This window comes from Nansenia antarctica (genome assembly GCF_963989245.1).
Source record: "Nansenia antarctica genome assembly, chromosome: 5".
Taxonomy (NCBI): Eukaryota; Metazoa; Chordata; class Actinopteri; order Argentiniformes; family Microstomatidae; genus Nansenia; species Nansenia antarctica.
In genome coordinates, this window is record NC_137690.1 from 28039340 (window position 1) to 28054339 (window position 15000).

The 15000-nt window shown below is 47.9% G+C and overlaps 1 protein-coding gene across 1 annotated transcript in view; it reads right to left on the reverse strand.

The window, feature by feature from the left end:
• The window catches only part of fras1 (Fraser extracellular matrix complex subunit 1), a gene marked incomplete at both ends in the record, with an annotated part of 186542 nt that overhangs the window by 109328 nt on the left and 62214 nt on the right, over positions 1-15000 (reverse strand). The window contains 7 exons of the mRNA XM_080531535.1: positions 726-860; positions 4189-4332; positions 11279-11426; positions 12138-12176; positions 12513-12602; positions 14035-14226; positions 14770-14871. Coding sequence (XP_080387661.1) covers positions 726-860; positions 4189-4332; positions 11279-11426; positions 12138-12176; positions 12513-12602; positions 14035-14226; positions 14770-14871 — 850 coding nt within the window. The remainder of the gene's footprint in view (positions 1-725; positions 861-4188; positions 4333-11278; positions 11427-12137; positions 12177-12512; positions 12603-14034; positions 14227-14769; positions 14872-15000) is intronic.

A 15000-nucleotide genomic window follows, 5' to 3' on the forward strand; every position in this document is an offset into this window, starting at 1 on the left:
TGCAGGGTGGGGTGGGAGAGCGTTTTGCGGCCGTTGACTTGTCAGGCCTGGATTAGCTTGTCTTCAGTAACTCTCCGCAGACGCTCGCTTTCTATTCATGCCATCGAGCCAATGCGAAGCCTTAACACCCGCCTGTCTGTTCTGTCTGTCTGTCTGTCTGTCTTGTCTGTTTGTATTGTGTGTGTGTGTGTGTGTGTGCGTGTGCGTGTGCGTGTGCGTGCACCCTACTCTCACTTCTTTACTTTCCCAGGCTTTTGGGGAGAATTCTTTGAAAGAATCCAGTCGTCGAAGTCCATTTAGCCTCAGCCTCGGATACAAGGTTCAGGTTTTTAGGAGGAACAGAATATCTCTCTGTTAGAATAATACCACTCATTCCTTTATCTCAACCGGCAGACAGCTTTAGCAATTCGAGCCAGGGGACGAGGTTATTAATAACATCGAACAAAATCAGATACAGTCAGAGTCTTACCAGGGGAACCTCTATTGAATACGCTGTACTGCTGAATACTACCAAAAAAAACAAACAAAAACATGTCTCTCCGACTCGTTTGGAGGTCACAAAGAACAACCTGAGCTCCAAAATGGACCTCTTAGGGGGGGCCGCCGCACGGCACAGCATGGGAACCAGGAAACCAGCTGGGTGGCGGCTGTGTAACCGGCTGGAAGGACCATAGCCCTTGACCAATGAGGGACCGCCGGACTGCGGAGGTGATGAAGCTACTCACGCTGGCACTGTGTGTGGTCCTGGTAGGACCCCGGCTCGCAGGTGGCCACGCACTGCCTGTTGCTCGTTAGGAAGGACCCCCCACAGGCGGTGCACTCAAAGGCCGTCTCACAGGTGGAGCAGGAGGACAGGCAGGCTGTGTGGGGGGGGGGGGGGGGGGGGGGGAGTGGTTAGAAGGAGAAAGGGGAGGGTGGTGAGTGATGAGCGGGAGGTCAGAGTGAGAGACAGCGGGAGAGAGGGGGGGGGGGGGGGTAAAGAGAGAGTGTGAGAGGGAGGAGGGGAGGTGAGAGGAAGGGGAGGATGAGAGGGCGGAGGGCAGAAAGACATGAAGACAGACATGTAGGATGTGTAGAGGGAGGGTGAGGGAGGGAGGGAGGGAGGGAGGAAGGGAGGGAGAGAGTAAGAATCAAGAGAGGGAGGAGAGGAAAGTCTTTAAATTGCCTGTCTTTAAAATAGCTGGCAGCTCTCATACACCTATACATGTTCATACACACAATACACACACTCTTCTCATAACACACAATACACACAACACACACATTCATAAGCATCACTAATAACTACCTGCTAAATAAATGGAACCTATAGTGGTTGCCTGCCTGAACCTATTTTTATCCCCGGCACTTGGTAACCTCAGTAAGTACCTCAGTAAGTACGCGGCTTTGTACCAGGCTGTGACATAAAGGGTTACTGTGTTTTCCTTTGCCTTCATTCACCCTGTCATTGAAGCTTGCTGATAGGAGAGCGGAGGGGGGGGTGGGGGGGAACTGAGGCGGAGAGAGAGAGAGACAGAGAGCCGTCTACTACTGAGCCCTTCACATTATCATTCCGGAGCATTCCGCTCCTCAGGGGCAGGATTAGGCGTGATGCCTGCATTCATACCCTGTCGCCTGTCGAGGTAGGGCGCCCTGTCTGTGCGTCCGCCCGTTCGTCCGTCAGCCCGTCTGTCTGCCTCCCTGTCTGTCTGTCTGTCCACCTGTCTGTCTGTCCGTCTGTCTGTCTGTCCACCTGTCTGTCTGTCTGTCTGTATGCCTGCCTACCTGCCTTCCTACTTGCCTTCCTGCCTGTCTGTCTGCCTGCCTCTTTGCCTGTCTGTCTGCCTCCCTGTCTGTCTGTCTGTCTGTCTGCCTCCCTGTCTGTCTGTCTGTCTGTCTCTCTGTCTGTCTGTCTATCTGTCTGTCTGTCTGTCTGTCTGTCTGTCTGTCTGCCTGCCTGCCTGCCTCTCTGCCTGTCTGTCTGTTTGTGTCTCTGTGTGTGTGTGTCTGTCTGCCTGCCTGCCTGCCTGCCTGTCTGCCTGCCTGTCTGTCTGTCTGTCTGCAGGAGGACATTCCTCCCATGGGCTCTGTTATGACATGCTGTCGTTGACTAGGACATGGAAACAACCTGCTTAAGACCATCCTTCCCTCCTCTCTATATGTATTGCTTCTCTTTTTCCCTTCCTTCTCCTCTCTCTCTCTCTCTCTCTCTCTCTCTCTCTCTCTCTCTCTACCGGAGACCGGAAGGATTACCCAGGCTGTGAATACAGGGTGTGTTGTCGGTTTGTGTCTCCCCTCCTCCTCCTCTCTCTCCCCTCCTCCTCTCTCTCTCTCTCTCTCTTTCGCGCTCTCCCTCCCTCATTTTCGTCACCCTATATCTCTCCTTTCCCTCCGACGCCCTCGCCCTCTCCCTATCTCTCCCTCTCTCTTCACAGCCATAAAAAGAGGGCACCCCTAAATCCCAGCATGGCGTGGTGGCGATATGTCTCTCCACGCGGAGCCTCTCGGAAGCTAACAACTTTATCTCTCCCTGATAGCTTTATGGCATCTGGCCACTCCTGTTTACAACATCTTGAATACCTGCGGGTGCTCAAACGCTGACCTACATGCTAAGACGAGGTCATAGAGAGGAGTTGGCAGGGAGAGGGTTGTGTGTGTTGGGTGAGTGTGTGTAGGGTTGGGAGTGTGTGTGTGAGGCTGAGAGAATGTGTGTAGGGTTGGGTGAGTGAGTGTGTGTAGGGTTGGGAGTGTGTGTGTCGGGGCTGGGAGAGTGTGTAGGGCTGGGAGAGTGTGTGTAGCGTTGGGAGAGTGTGTAGGGCTGGTAGAGTGTGTGTAGGCTTGGGAGTGTGTGTGGGGCTGGGAGTGTGTGAGGCTGAGAGAGTGTGTGTAGGGGTGGGAGAGTGTGTGAGGCTGAGAGAGTGTGTGTAGGGCTGAGAGAGTGTGTGTAGGGCTGGGAGTGTGTGTAGGGGTGGGAGAGTGTGTGTCAGAGCTGGGAGTGTGTGTGAGGCTGAGAGTGTGTGTGTGTGTGAGGCTGAGAGAGAGTGTGTGTGAGGCTGAGAGAGAGGCTTTTAAAAAATGAGCAAAAACACTATTTCCTCCCTGACCATTGACCTGAGGTTAGCCTGCCTCCCCACACTGCACTTTTGGTACTTTTATTTCTGCACTTGTATTTTGTATTGCACCTTGTTTTTACTGTATCTTTATCTGTTGTTTCTCTTTTACTAGTGTTTTCTGTTAAGCACTTTGGGCGGCTGTTTTGTCGTTGTAAAATTGTGTATATAAATAAACATTACTTACTTACTTACTTACTTACTGAGAGAGTGTGTGTAGGGCTGAGAGTGTGTGTGTGAGGCTGAGTGTGTGTAGGGCTGGGAGTATGTGTGTGAGGCTGGGAGTATGTGTGTGAGGCTGAGAGTGTGTGTGTGAGAGGCTGAGAAAGTGTGTTTGTGTGTGAGGCTGAGAGAGAGTGTGTGAGGCTGAGAGTGTGTGTAGGGCTGGGAGTATGTGTGTGAGGCTGAGAGTGTGTGTGTGTGAGGCTGAGAGAGAGTGTGTGAGGCTGAGAGAGAGTGTGTGTGAGGCTGAGAGAGAGTGTGTGAGGCTGAGAGAGAGTGTGTGAGGCTGAGAGAGAGTGTGTGTGAGGCTGAGAGAGAGTGTGTGAGGCTGAGAGAGTGTGTGTGTGAAGCTGAGGGAGTGTGTGTGTGTGTGTGTGAGGCTTAGAGAGAGTGTGTGTGTGCGAGGCTGAGAGAGAGTGTGTGTGTGAGGCTGAGAGAGAGTGTGTGTGAGGCTGAGAGAGTGTGTGTGTGTGAGGCTGAGAGAGAGAGTGTGTGTAAGGCTGTGAGAGTGTGTGTGTGTGAGGCTGAGAGAGAGAGTGTGTGTAAGGCTGTGAGAGTGTGTGTGTAGGGTTGGGAGCGTGTGTGTAGGGCTGATAAGTAGGACATTGTGGTGGGACTAGGGACAGGTGGCTTTTGTTTCTCTGTATCCGCATACACACACACACACACACACACACACACACACACGTGGATCACTATGACAACCACAGTATACAGTATATCCAAACATGGTCGTGTTGTACACACACTGTGTCTTAAAGGGCTGTTCCACTTCTTTAACATAATTACTCAAGAGGTCAGCCAAGGTCAAGGCCTTCTTCTAAGGAACATTCCTTTAACTAGGTTTCACAGTTGCACACCACCGTACAGTACATACCTGCACACACTCTGCCGTTGGCATAGTAACCGTGGGGACAGACAGACACACAGCGTCCGTCCAGTAGCAGAGCGCGGGGGTCCTTACAGCTCTCACAGTGGCTGGGGGTCCCGAGGCACGACAGGCAGTCACCCTGACACTGGACTGTGGGAGAGACACACACACACACACACACACACACACACCACACACACACACACACACACACGCATAGATCAACAATCAAACTATGATACAGTAGTTCTCACACTAAGCATGCGCACGCACACACACACGCACACACACACACACACACGCACTCACGCACACACACACATGCACGCACACACACACACACACACACACACACACACGCAAGCACGCACGCACTCGCACACACACAAACTTAGCAAAGAGACAAAACAACACAATCAAGAATGGCTTCATAACATCCTTCAGATCTCCGCAGAGCGCGGCCGACCGAACGCCCTGCTGTTGTTGAACAGCACTGCTCCTGGATGACTGCACCGTGATTGGTCCATTCATAGTCATGACTTATTCAGTAAATAAACCCTTGTCAGAAAATGTAGATATCATTTCTGGGCTGTAGGTCCTAACGCAGACCTGGCTGTGTGAACGAGAGCGCGTACAAGAGAGAGAGTTAGAGGGAGAGAGAGGGGAGAGAGAGGGAGAGAAAGGAGAGAGAGAGAGAGAGAGAGAGTGAGAGAGAGAGGAAAGAGGAAAAAGAGTCATTGGTAAAGACGTAGCAAGAAGAAAATGAGATGCTAAGTGTGTTCTGCAGAATAAAGATGTTATTGGCTTGCAGTGGCATTCCCATTATCCCTGAAGTATTCATTATCTATAAGAGAATGGTTTACCTGGTACGCGTCCACCAACCAAGTGAATACAATTTAACAATCTATGAATGTCACGCTGTCTCACCCTGTCTCTCCTCATCACTGTGGGCACTAGGCAGTATAAATGGCATTATCTGTACTCCTCGAAACGTCAGCCAATACTATTGTAGCAAGACTGCAGTAGCAGTAGCAGTAGTAGTAGTGTTATGAATTCAAACCTCACTGATTGGATAAGAGGATATGCTCCTACGGGTCATTAATCACACCATCCAATGAGAATGCCACTGTAGCCGAGTCAGCTTTTAGTTCTTTTGAGTCTTAACCAGTGGTGTAGTCTACGTGATACGCAGGACTATGCCGTATACCCTCTAGGAAAGGCCAAGGATTTCCATATACCCACTTAAAAATGTGTGAGGATACGTTACGGCGTTTTGTGACATAACTTTCACTTTCATTCATAAAATTCACCCGTCTGTGTTACGAAGCACTTGAATTTTGGACCATTCATATACCATCAAAGGGGGGAGATGCGACATGAAATATGTCAAAATGCAGCACTATCATGCACAGATCAGCATTTATATAACATTTATATATATATATATATATATATATATATATATATATATATATATATATATAACGTTAGACAGGGAGCGCAGATGTATTTTTATGGTGTTCCGAAATGAAGATATGAGGCTGGGAGGGAAAAATCACAGTGTACCCACTAGAAAAAACTAGACTACACCACTGGTCTAAACCTCATTGGTTTGTCAAGCTGACTCAGAAACAGGGGCGATGTCCTAAGGCCTAGGCTACACAACGACAATTACAATTTCGATCTCTGGCCACACAAGCGTTTTCTCATTGTCAAAAAGAATCCCTGTCCACATGGAACTGCGTATTCAGGTACACTGGGCATGTGCATACTGGTAGACCCAGAAATGGTTCACATATAATTGAGACAGTACCGTAAAATAATAGAAATTCATACATTTTCATTCATTCGGTAGTATTGTCAACTCCCGATCAATCTCCTCTCCACTTACATTACGTCTGCATCCAAGATATGGTATGTATACATTATTCATCTGTGTAAATTTAGGTTGTATAAAAAGAGCTGATGCATAATAAACTGTATGATAATTGTTATAAGTGCATCTTGCTAAGATGTTTCTAAGACGATAAATAATATCACAGCACAGGTTCATCAAGTGTAGGCTATTTACGGCTTGCGCTGAATGGTTGGGTCGCACGCAATGCGCAATCAATCTTTATTTATACAGCATATGGATGTTACGTGCCTAATGCCTAGACCTTTGATGCGCACACTTGTTACTTGCCGCTTTCATAATTTCATTTAGCCTATATAGAACAAATCATAACCTCGAGTGCTGAACAGTATTAAGTAAACCACAATACATTTGTGGGTGTCATCGTTATCGAAAAACGCAGCGTTATCGTCTCAGCTCAGCTCAAGAATTCGGCGGAGTCGTGTAGCCGTGAGGTGCAAACGATATCAAATCTTCACCGTTTCAGACAAATCCGGCGCCGTGTAGCCTATGCCTAAGTGTTTAAGTAGCTAGCTAGTGTAGCTCACATGCTATTTAGCTAGGGGTGAGAGTCAAGGGCCATAGGGCTCCTACGCGACCGAGAGCAGGGTTAGGGGTCAATTCCATTACAAGGTCATGTACCTTTCAAGTCAATTCAGGAGAATGAAAGGAATTGAAAAGTCCCGTCGTTTGTTTTCAACGTCTCAACCCGGAATTTAAATTCACTTCCCGAATCGAAACGAATTGGACTCCCACAGCCCCCGCGCTCTGATAGGACCTGAGGTGAGACTGTTCATGGATCGCCCTTGACATTCTCCTCTCTCAGGGTATAGACTAGCTAGACCGACCGGTAGGGGGGTCTTCGACCTCGAGAAAGGCCGGCTGTCCTCGCTATCGGGTGTGATTAATAGGGTTGATGGCGTAACAAGATCAGGACATGGCCAATGAACGATGTCCCAGGCTGGTTCTCACTGGGGGCTGGAAATCCAATTTGCCGCGAATAAGCAAGCCAGGATGCGTTAAGAGTTAGAGAGAGAGAGAGAGAGAGAGAGAGAGAGAGAGAGAGAGAGAGAGAGAGAGAGAGAGAAACGCACGTGTCATAGGTATGTGTGTGCCCGTGCACATGCACTCCTCAGGGATCTATGTGGGTATGAGAGACAGAAGCTCCATATTATTCCACATGCCTTTATATTCCTTCTTCAGAATAAGGCCTTTTCCTGCCTCCCCCCTCCGTGAGGCTATTACTGTATGTTTGAGTGCTGCTGTTTCTGAGAGAGAGTGGGGGGGGCGGGGGGGGGGGGGGGGGCACCACTGTATATTTTCCCACCATCTAACCCTGATAGGGTCACAGGGTAAAAAACAGGGAAGCAAATTGAACGGCCTCGCCCTGGGGAATGGAGAAACTAAGAAGCCGTGGTATTTAACCTGAGAGAAATCGAATAGTTCCAGCTCCTTCTCTCCCACTCTCTCTCTCCCACTCTCTCTGTCTCAATGTCTCTCTCTTTCTCTCTCTCTCTCTCTCTCTCTCTCTCTCCCCCTCTCCCATTCCATGCCTCTCTCTCACCTCGCGTGCTCATTCCTTCCCTCTCTTCCCCCCCCCCCACTCCCTTTTTGACTCCCCCCCCTCTCTTATGTCGTTCTTTTATGCTCTCTCCCCCCTATTCTCCCTCTCCCTCCCTCTCTCTCTCTCTCTCTATCTCTCTGTCAGTGAAAGGAGATTAAGCGTATGCACCCCCCCCCCCCCACGCGCTCTCGTACCCACCCACAGAATTATTCATCGAAGAGTTAAGAAAAGCGATTAGACTTTAAAAATAGATAAATGTTCAAGGAAGAGGGACCTTAACCTTAACGACGCTCGCAGAAAACAAAGAAGGGAGGACGAGGGAGGAAGGGAGACAGAGAGAGAGAGAGAAAGACAGAGACCCGAGGGAGGGGGGCTCTTCTTATGCATGAGACGAGGGACGCACCAGGGCGAGACAAAGCTGCTCTAAAAGTCAATGGGACATCTTCATCTGAGGAGTGCTGAGCCTCCACGTCTGAACCAGGGGAGGCTGCTAGGGGGAGGCAGGAAGCAGAGAACAGGGCTCATTGGTAATGCATGGGACGGCCACGTGCGTGCGATACCATTCGGCAGTCCATGTGCGGTACCGTTCCTCATTCCATTGAGGCCCGTCCTCCGATTTTCTACCTCCCCCAGCCTCCGCTGCTTCCGGAACCTTCTGTCGCCTTCGGTATTGTGTCATCATAATCCTCCCCGTAGAACCGTGAGGGCTTTAAACAAAGCTATTATATAGGAATCCATTCCCTCATCAGGACTACTATAGTGCTCTTGCAGGAGATTTGGTAAAGCATCGTGACACAAAGTGATGACGGGGATGAAACGGATATCAAAAGAATATAGAATATGGAGGACTGAGGGACGGGTCTGGAGGAGTGTTACCTCTCAAATTCATAAGACTAAGTTATGGATACGAGGACTGATCATCCATGAGGTCGTTTTTGCCACGTTTTAAAGTATTTTGAACCCATGAGGCATTTAGAAGTTATATTCTTCAAGAAGCAATGGCTTTATATCATTCATTTAATTTAATTTAATTTAACGGTCCACAAAAAAACTGATATTAACAGATACTGTATATATATATATATATATATATATATATATATATATATACAGTACCAGTATATATTTGTTAATATGTGATATTATAATACAGTATAACATAACTGTTCTGATATTTGATCTGATATTGGTGTCATAATTGACCCAGATCTAAATTTTGAAACTCATATTAATAATACTATTAAAACATCCTTCTACCATTTAAGAAACATCACTAAGGTACAATCATTTCTCTCCCAGGCAGACACCGAAAAATGTATGCATGCGTTTGTTACTAGTAGGCTAGATTACTGTAATGCTCTCCTGACAGGTCTCCCCAAAAAAATGATTAATAGACTATAAATGGTTCAGAATGCTGCTGCTCGTGTCCTTACTAGGACCAAACGAAGAGCGCACATCACACCTGTCTTGAGATCACTACACTGGCTCCCTGTCAGTTATAGAATAGACTTTAAGATCCTTTTACTAGTCTATAAATCACTCCACTGCGATGCGCCCAATTACATGGTGGACATGCTCATAAGATACACACCAGCTAGACCCCTAAGGTCTAGTGGCACGGAACTTCTAATAGTGCCAGAGGCTAGGACAAAGAGATTTGGAGGATCAGCTTTTAGCATATGCTCCTAGATTGTGGAACACCCTACCTGAGGGCCTGAGGTTGTCTAAAACTCAGGAAATTTTTAAGCGAGACCTCAAAACCTACTTATTCAATGTCGCCTTTTGCTACTTACGGCCAAGCTCCACCTGCTGCGTTGCGTCAACTCGCCATCGGCGTTGCTTCAACTTCCCGTTGTCCAAGCTCCACCTGCTGCGTTGCGTCAACGTTGCGTCAACGTCAACGTTCTACTCTAGCTCCACTGGCATTTTTTGTATACGGGAGTAATTTCACCCTTGACTGCAATATGTCCACAACAATAACAACATCATACAGAACATTTTCCAATCAGGGTAATATTTTATCTACATATTCCCAAATAGATAGTTGCTAGTTCAGTAGATGTTCAACTAACTGTCAACAACATTTCAACTAACTAACCACTAATCCTAAACCTTGCCCTAACCTTAAATCTAACCCTATCCTTAACCATAAATCTAGTTACATATCAACAGAGTTGCAGTTGATAGTTTGAGCAGCTGTGGATCATCTATAAGGGAATAAAGTGTGACCCCAGTCAAGTATGAATTGTCATACTGTCATATGCTCCACCGAGCGCGCGGAGCCCGCGAAGCGCGAGGTTATTAACAGAGACGTTCATAGCGGGAATTTCTGGATCAGGAGAGCACCTACATTCTCTTACAACATCTCTTTCATCAAGTATGGGTACGTATAGCTTAATTTATCCACATCTGCTAGCGGTTTTAATAAACTTATTGAGGACACAAGTTGGGTTGTATTGACATAGAGCTGAATGTCGTACTTGGAGCTGTCCGTGGTACCACGTGGTACAATTGGTCTCATTGTGACGTCTGCGTCCACCGTCAAAAATCAAACTTTTTTGAATGTCTACTTTGGACGCAGCCATCGGACGCAACGCTGACGCAACGCAACGCAGCAGGTGGAGCACCTTTCATTGATTACAATGCATTTGATCCCAATTTCGGACGCAACGCACATTAGACGCAACGCTGACGCAACGCTCGATGGCCATGGTGGAGCTTGGCCGTAAGGGAGACATTGGACATTATAGAACTAGGATCACTAGGCCATTACACCATACTCGTGTTTTGAGATTTGTGTTGACAGGAAAAAGGACCTGGGTGCTGATGAGGCACTGTCAGCTCCCAGTAGCACCTAGAGCAGTACCGGAACCGGTACCAGGATGTACCTGGACCACCATCAGGTTGTATTGCTGTCATCTTTATTGTGTTGTTATTGTGCATCGTAACTGCGCTTAAGATTCTCTTTTGGCAGGACCTGTGCCCATGCTGGATGCAGAACGATGCAGATATAACACAAAATGTATGGACAGTGTGTACGCCGATAATATGCAAGGAACTTTTCCTGGATACATGGTGTACAGGTTTTTCGCCCTTGCTTGCTTGCTTTGCGCCGGTGGTCCTTGGGCCTCCCCTTGGGGGCCCCCGGCTGCCCTGTGTGCTTGGTCTGTTCCGCCGCCGGGGCACCTGCTTGGCCGTCCTTGTGCGGGGCCTTTTTATGGTCTGTGCTTGCTTGGCTGGGCTGGGTGTGTGGAGCGGCGGGGGCTCCCCGGGGGGGGTGTGGGGGCCCACCGCTGGGTGCTGGTAGGCAAACTGGCTAGTAGTCGCTCTATGTGTAGAGGGCTGCAAGGGAATTTTCCTGGCTACATAGTGTACAGGTTTTTACTTTTGCCTGCTTGCGGCTCTGTCAGTATTGATTGATTGATTGATTGATTGATTGACTGAGAATGTTTATTATGTGAAGCGCATTAAGTTGCATCTTGTAAGAAATGCGCTATACAAATAAAATTTGATTTGATTTGATTTGATATAATATACATACACAGTATAATATCAGATATCAGATAACAGTTATGAAATTTGGAGATGATGGAATGGTCAGGTCAAAGTGTTCCATGGTTGCTATGTACGGTACTCACCCTGGCGACACTCTGGGCAGCACTGACCCTCCTGGGTCACTGCCAGGGTGCCCAGGGGGCAGGTGGGGCAGGAGCGCAGGTAGCAGGTGACCCTGGAGTCACGACATTCACACTCCCTACACGGGCCTTCACTCCACTTCTCTAGGTTCTAGTAGAGAGAGAGAGAGAGAGAGAGAGAGAGGCAGAGATAGAGAGAGAGAAAGGGGAGGGAGAGAGAGATAGAGAGAGAGAAAAAGAGAGGCAGAAAGAGAAAGAGAGCGAGAGAAAGAGAGAGAGAAGGGAGAGAGAGAGAGAGGCAGAGAGAGAGAGTGAAAAAGAGAGGCAGAAAGAGACAGAGAGAGAGAGAGAAAGAGAGGCAGAGAGAGGGTGACAAAGAACGGCAAAAAGAGAGAGAGAGGCAGAGAAAGAGAGAGAGGCAGAGCCAGAGAGAGAGAGAGAGAGTGAAAGAGAAGAAGATGTGAGTTGAGGCAGGGATTAGTCATTGTTAGGCCAGATCAGCGAGCCCCAAGCTCTTCTTCTCCTACACATTGACATAGAGGCTTCCAGAAGGATTCTCTGGGCTAAACTACCCCTCTGGGTTCCATGTCAAACCCTCCCCCATGTGTACGTCTTGATCTTTCCAGATATTTCTGTCAGTTCCGACTGTATGCCATCCCCTATTCCCCTGTGTCCCCGTGTTCCATTTTCTCCCCTCCCCAGTCTCACTCCTTCATGTACTGTACGGTATTATCCCCTTTACAATCATTACCGCTCCAACCCTCCAACCACACTAGTACCCACAGAGCAGTGGCTGGTGGAGGCTGGTGGGGGCACAAATCGGAGACCAGCCACAGGGGTGTTAACAAGGCACTCTACTCACCGCTAGACGCCGCGGGCCCATCCCGTACGCCTGCGGGCCCTACAGGGAGACACAGGAGGCGGTAGGAGATCAGTTAACCCGGACCACTGACACACCAGACCAAAAAGGAAGGCTTGAAAACTAATGCGAACGGGCCAAAGGCGCTACTGTCTTGTAGGAGTGTAGTGGTGGCCCGTTTTGTACCACAAACGGAGGGGAGTGGGAGTACTTAGGTAGGTAGGAGGTAGGTCAAACATATTACACAGCGTGTATATAAGAACAGGGTGTGGTCATGTGAATGTGAAGGTGCTAAATACATATGTACATATGTATGTATGTCGCTAACACACACAGGCACACAGGCAGACACATACACACACATTTCTGGCATCATACCTCTTGGGATTGTTGGTTGTACAAACAGGAGGGGGATGTGGACATACATTCTGGACAGCACTTTCCAGGCAGGTGCACCAGCTCCTCTGCCTGATGGGAAAACAACCAGAGGTGAATGAGTTCAATGAGTTCTCTCTCCCTCTTTTTCTCTCTCTCTCTCTCTCTCTCTCTCTCTCTCTCTCTCTCTCTCTCTCTCTCTCTCTCTCTCTCTCTCTCCTCCTGTCCATCTCACTCTCAGTCTCTTTCTTTCTCTCTCCACCTTTTCCCCTCTCGACATGTATCTCATTCTCTGTCTCTCTCTCTCACTCACCCACCCGCCCCCCCCGCCCCACCCTCTCTCTATCTCTCTCCCTCCTCCTCTCTGGTTCGTTACTCAATGTCCACCATTAAGTCCGGAGGAGGAAACTTTTAATTACAACCCAAGCGTCAAAGTCAATCTATCCACAGAACTATTTCTCCAGCTCCCCGGTCAATAGCTCTAATTTACATTCATGGGAAAATCTGTGTTTGTTTCTGTTATGTGACCTTGGTTGATTGTGGCTGCCATAATGGAGACTAGAGGCAAAGCACAGGGGTATTCATAGAATGCTTCGGAAAAATGACTAGAATGTTCTACCATTAAAAACAGCCAACAAGCTATTCAACAGAAACAGACAGCATTTCTTTAGTTGGTTATACATTGAGCTGCATTTCTTGTATGAAAGGTGCTCTATAAATAAAGCTTTACTTACTTTACTTTTCTTTTTCCGGCACTAACTTTTTCCAAGAGAAAGTATGTGATAACCCCCAAAAGATAAACTTACTCATTATGTTTTTTCTCATTATTAATAGAGAGAGATAAACCTTTCAAGTTGATGGAACGTTCAAGGAAGGAGCATTTTGATATGGGTTAGGGTTGGAACAAAAGGTTAGCCAATTATCTGTGAGGAAACAGGAATTTAGACACTTTCTTTGGAAAATGATTCACACTGTAACCTTTGTGCTTGTCATTGTATCAGACTCAGCTCTCTGTTCAGCTGTGCAACCTTGTGAGAGCTCTCTCTGGAACCACGCCAAATATGCTGCTTATCATTAATGAACACTTAGTAGCTGCTCTTATTATATTACATCATGATTTATGTAGGATTATTGCAGCATGACCAGAATAGTCAAGGTGGTTTTATTTCTGCTCAACTAAAAAAAACAGTCTGATATGGTAGACAACCGTCACAAGTGCAGTCCATCTATTATAAGAATGGGAATATTACACGGTCCATTGTCTCTAAGGAGATTTTATTCAGTCATGCAGTTAGAGATTTTTTTTCAAACCAGGCTGGAATCAAACTAACACAAACTAAAAGTCTATCTTTGTATCTGTGCTGTCCCCAGAAAACCCAAGTCATGTCGACTACGGTATATAGGCCAAGTACCCTACTGTGCTGGTAAATAATGAATTTTAATGAAGGGAGAAAATCCGTGCCTGAATTCTGCTACATTCCGTTGAATTGTATTTTTTGAAAGGAGGTAAAAGTTTGGGCCCTACCCATGGGCACTCCACGCGGGCGCACTCGGCCCTCTGACAGACCACCTGACCCCGGGCGCAGGTGCAGAACTCGCAGCCCGTGCCGTTCCACATGTCGCCATGGTAACGGACGGTACTCTCGTACAGGCAGCTGCCTTTGGCGGCGGCGCACTCTTCACAGCACTGCCCCGCCCTCTTCACCTTGGTCTGGCCCTGCAAAGGATCATGGGATAGGAGGCGTTTCCGACAGTAAGCCACAGAGCTTTGTGATGTGTGTGTGTGTGTGTGTGTGTGTGTGTGTGTGTGTGTGTGTGTGTATGTGTGTGTGTGTGTGTGTGTGTGTGTGTGTGTGTATGTATGTGTGTGTCATGTGTGAACAAAATGCACATATTGTGTGTTCATGGGTTGCATTTACAAACTAAGACAGACAACGTTTCGGTCTCAAGTCTTCAGCAGATAAAGGTACGTGGCAGAGCATTTGACTGCTCTTGGCCGTAACTTCATTTTATATAGGCTACAGATGTTCTATGAATTAATAATTAATCAACCCATAACCCCCCCTCGCCCCCCCCCCCCTTCCCCGCTCCTCCCTCCCTCTTATCTTCCTTCTTTGTCTTATTCACTCTAACAAACAAACTCTGATTGGTCAGATAACCTGGATGGCTTTTTTTAACTGTCACGGACGTTTAGAACAACAGGTGTGAGAGAGTGAACAGAGAGAGCGGTCGTCCCTTGTCCTATTTTCGGTGCACTGACCTTTTCACAGGCCAGCGGGGGACAGGTGTGTGTGTGACAGAGTGACTGGCCCCGTTCACACACACACGTGGTGCAGCTGCTCTTCTGCCACTGCTCACCGTGCTGCGACACCACAAAACAGAGACACTCTGGATCAGGTCGTGTTCAGACACACACACGTTAGACACACACGTTAAACACAGCACAGAGCACCTTCGGTATGGACTGAATGTGTTGTTTCAGGCGTGGAAA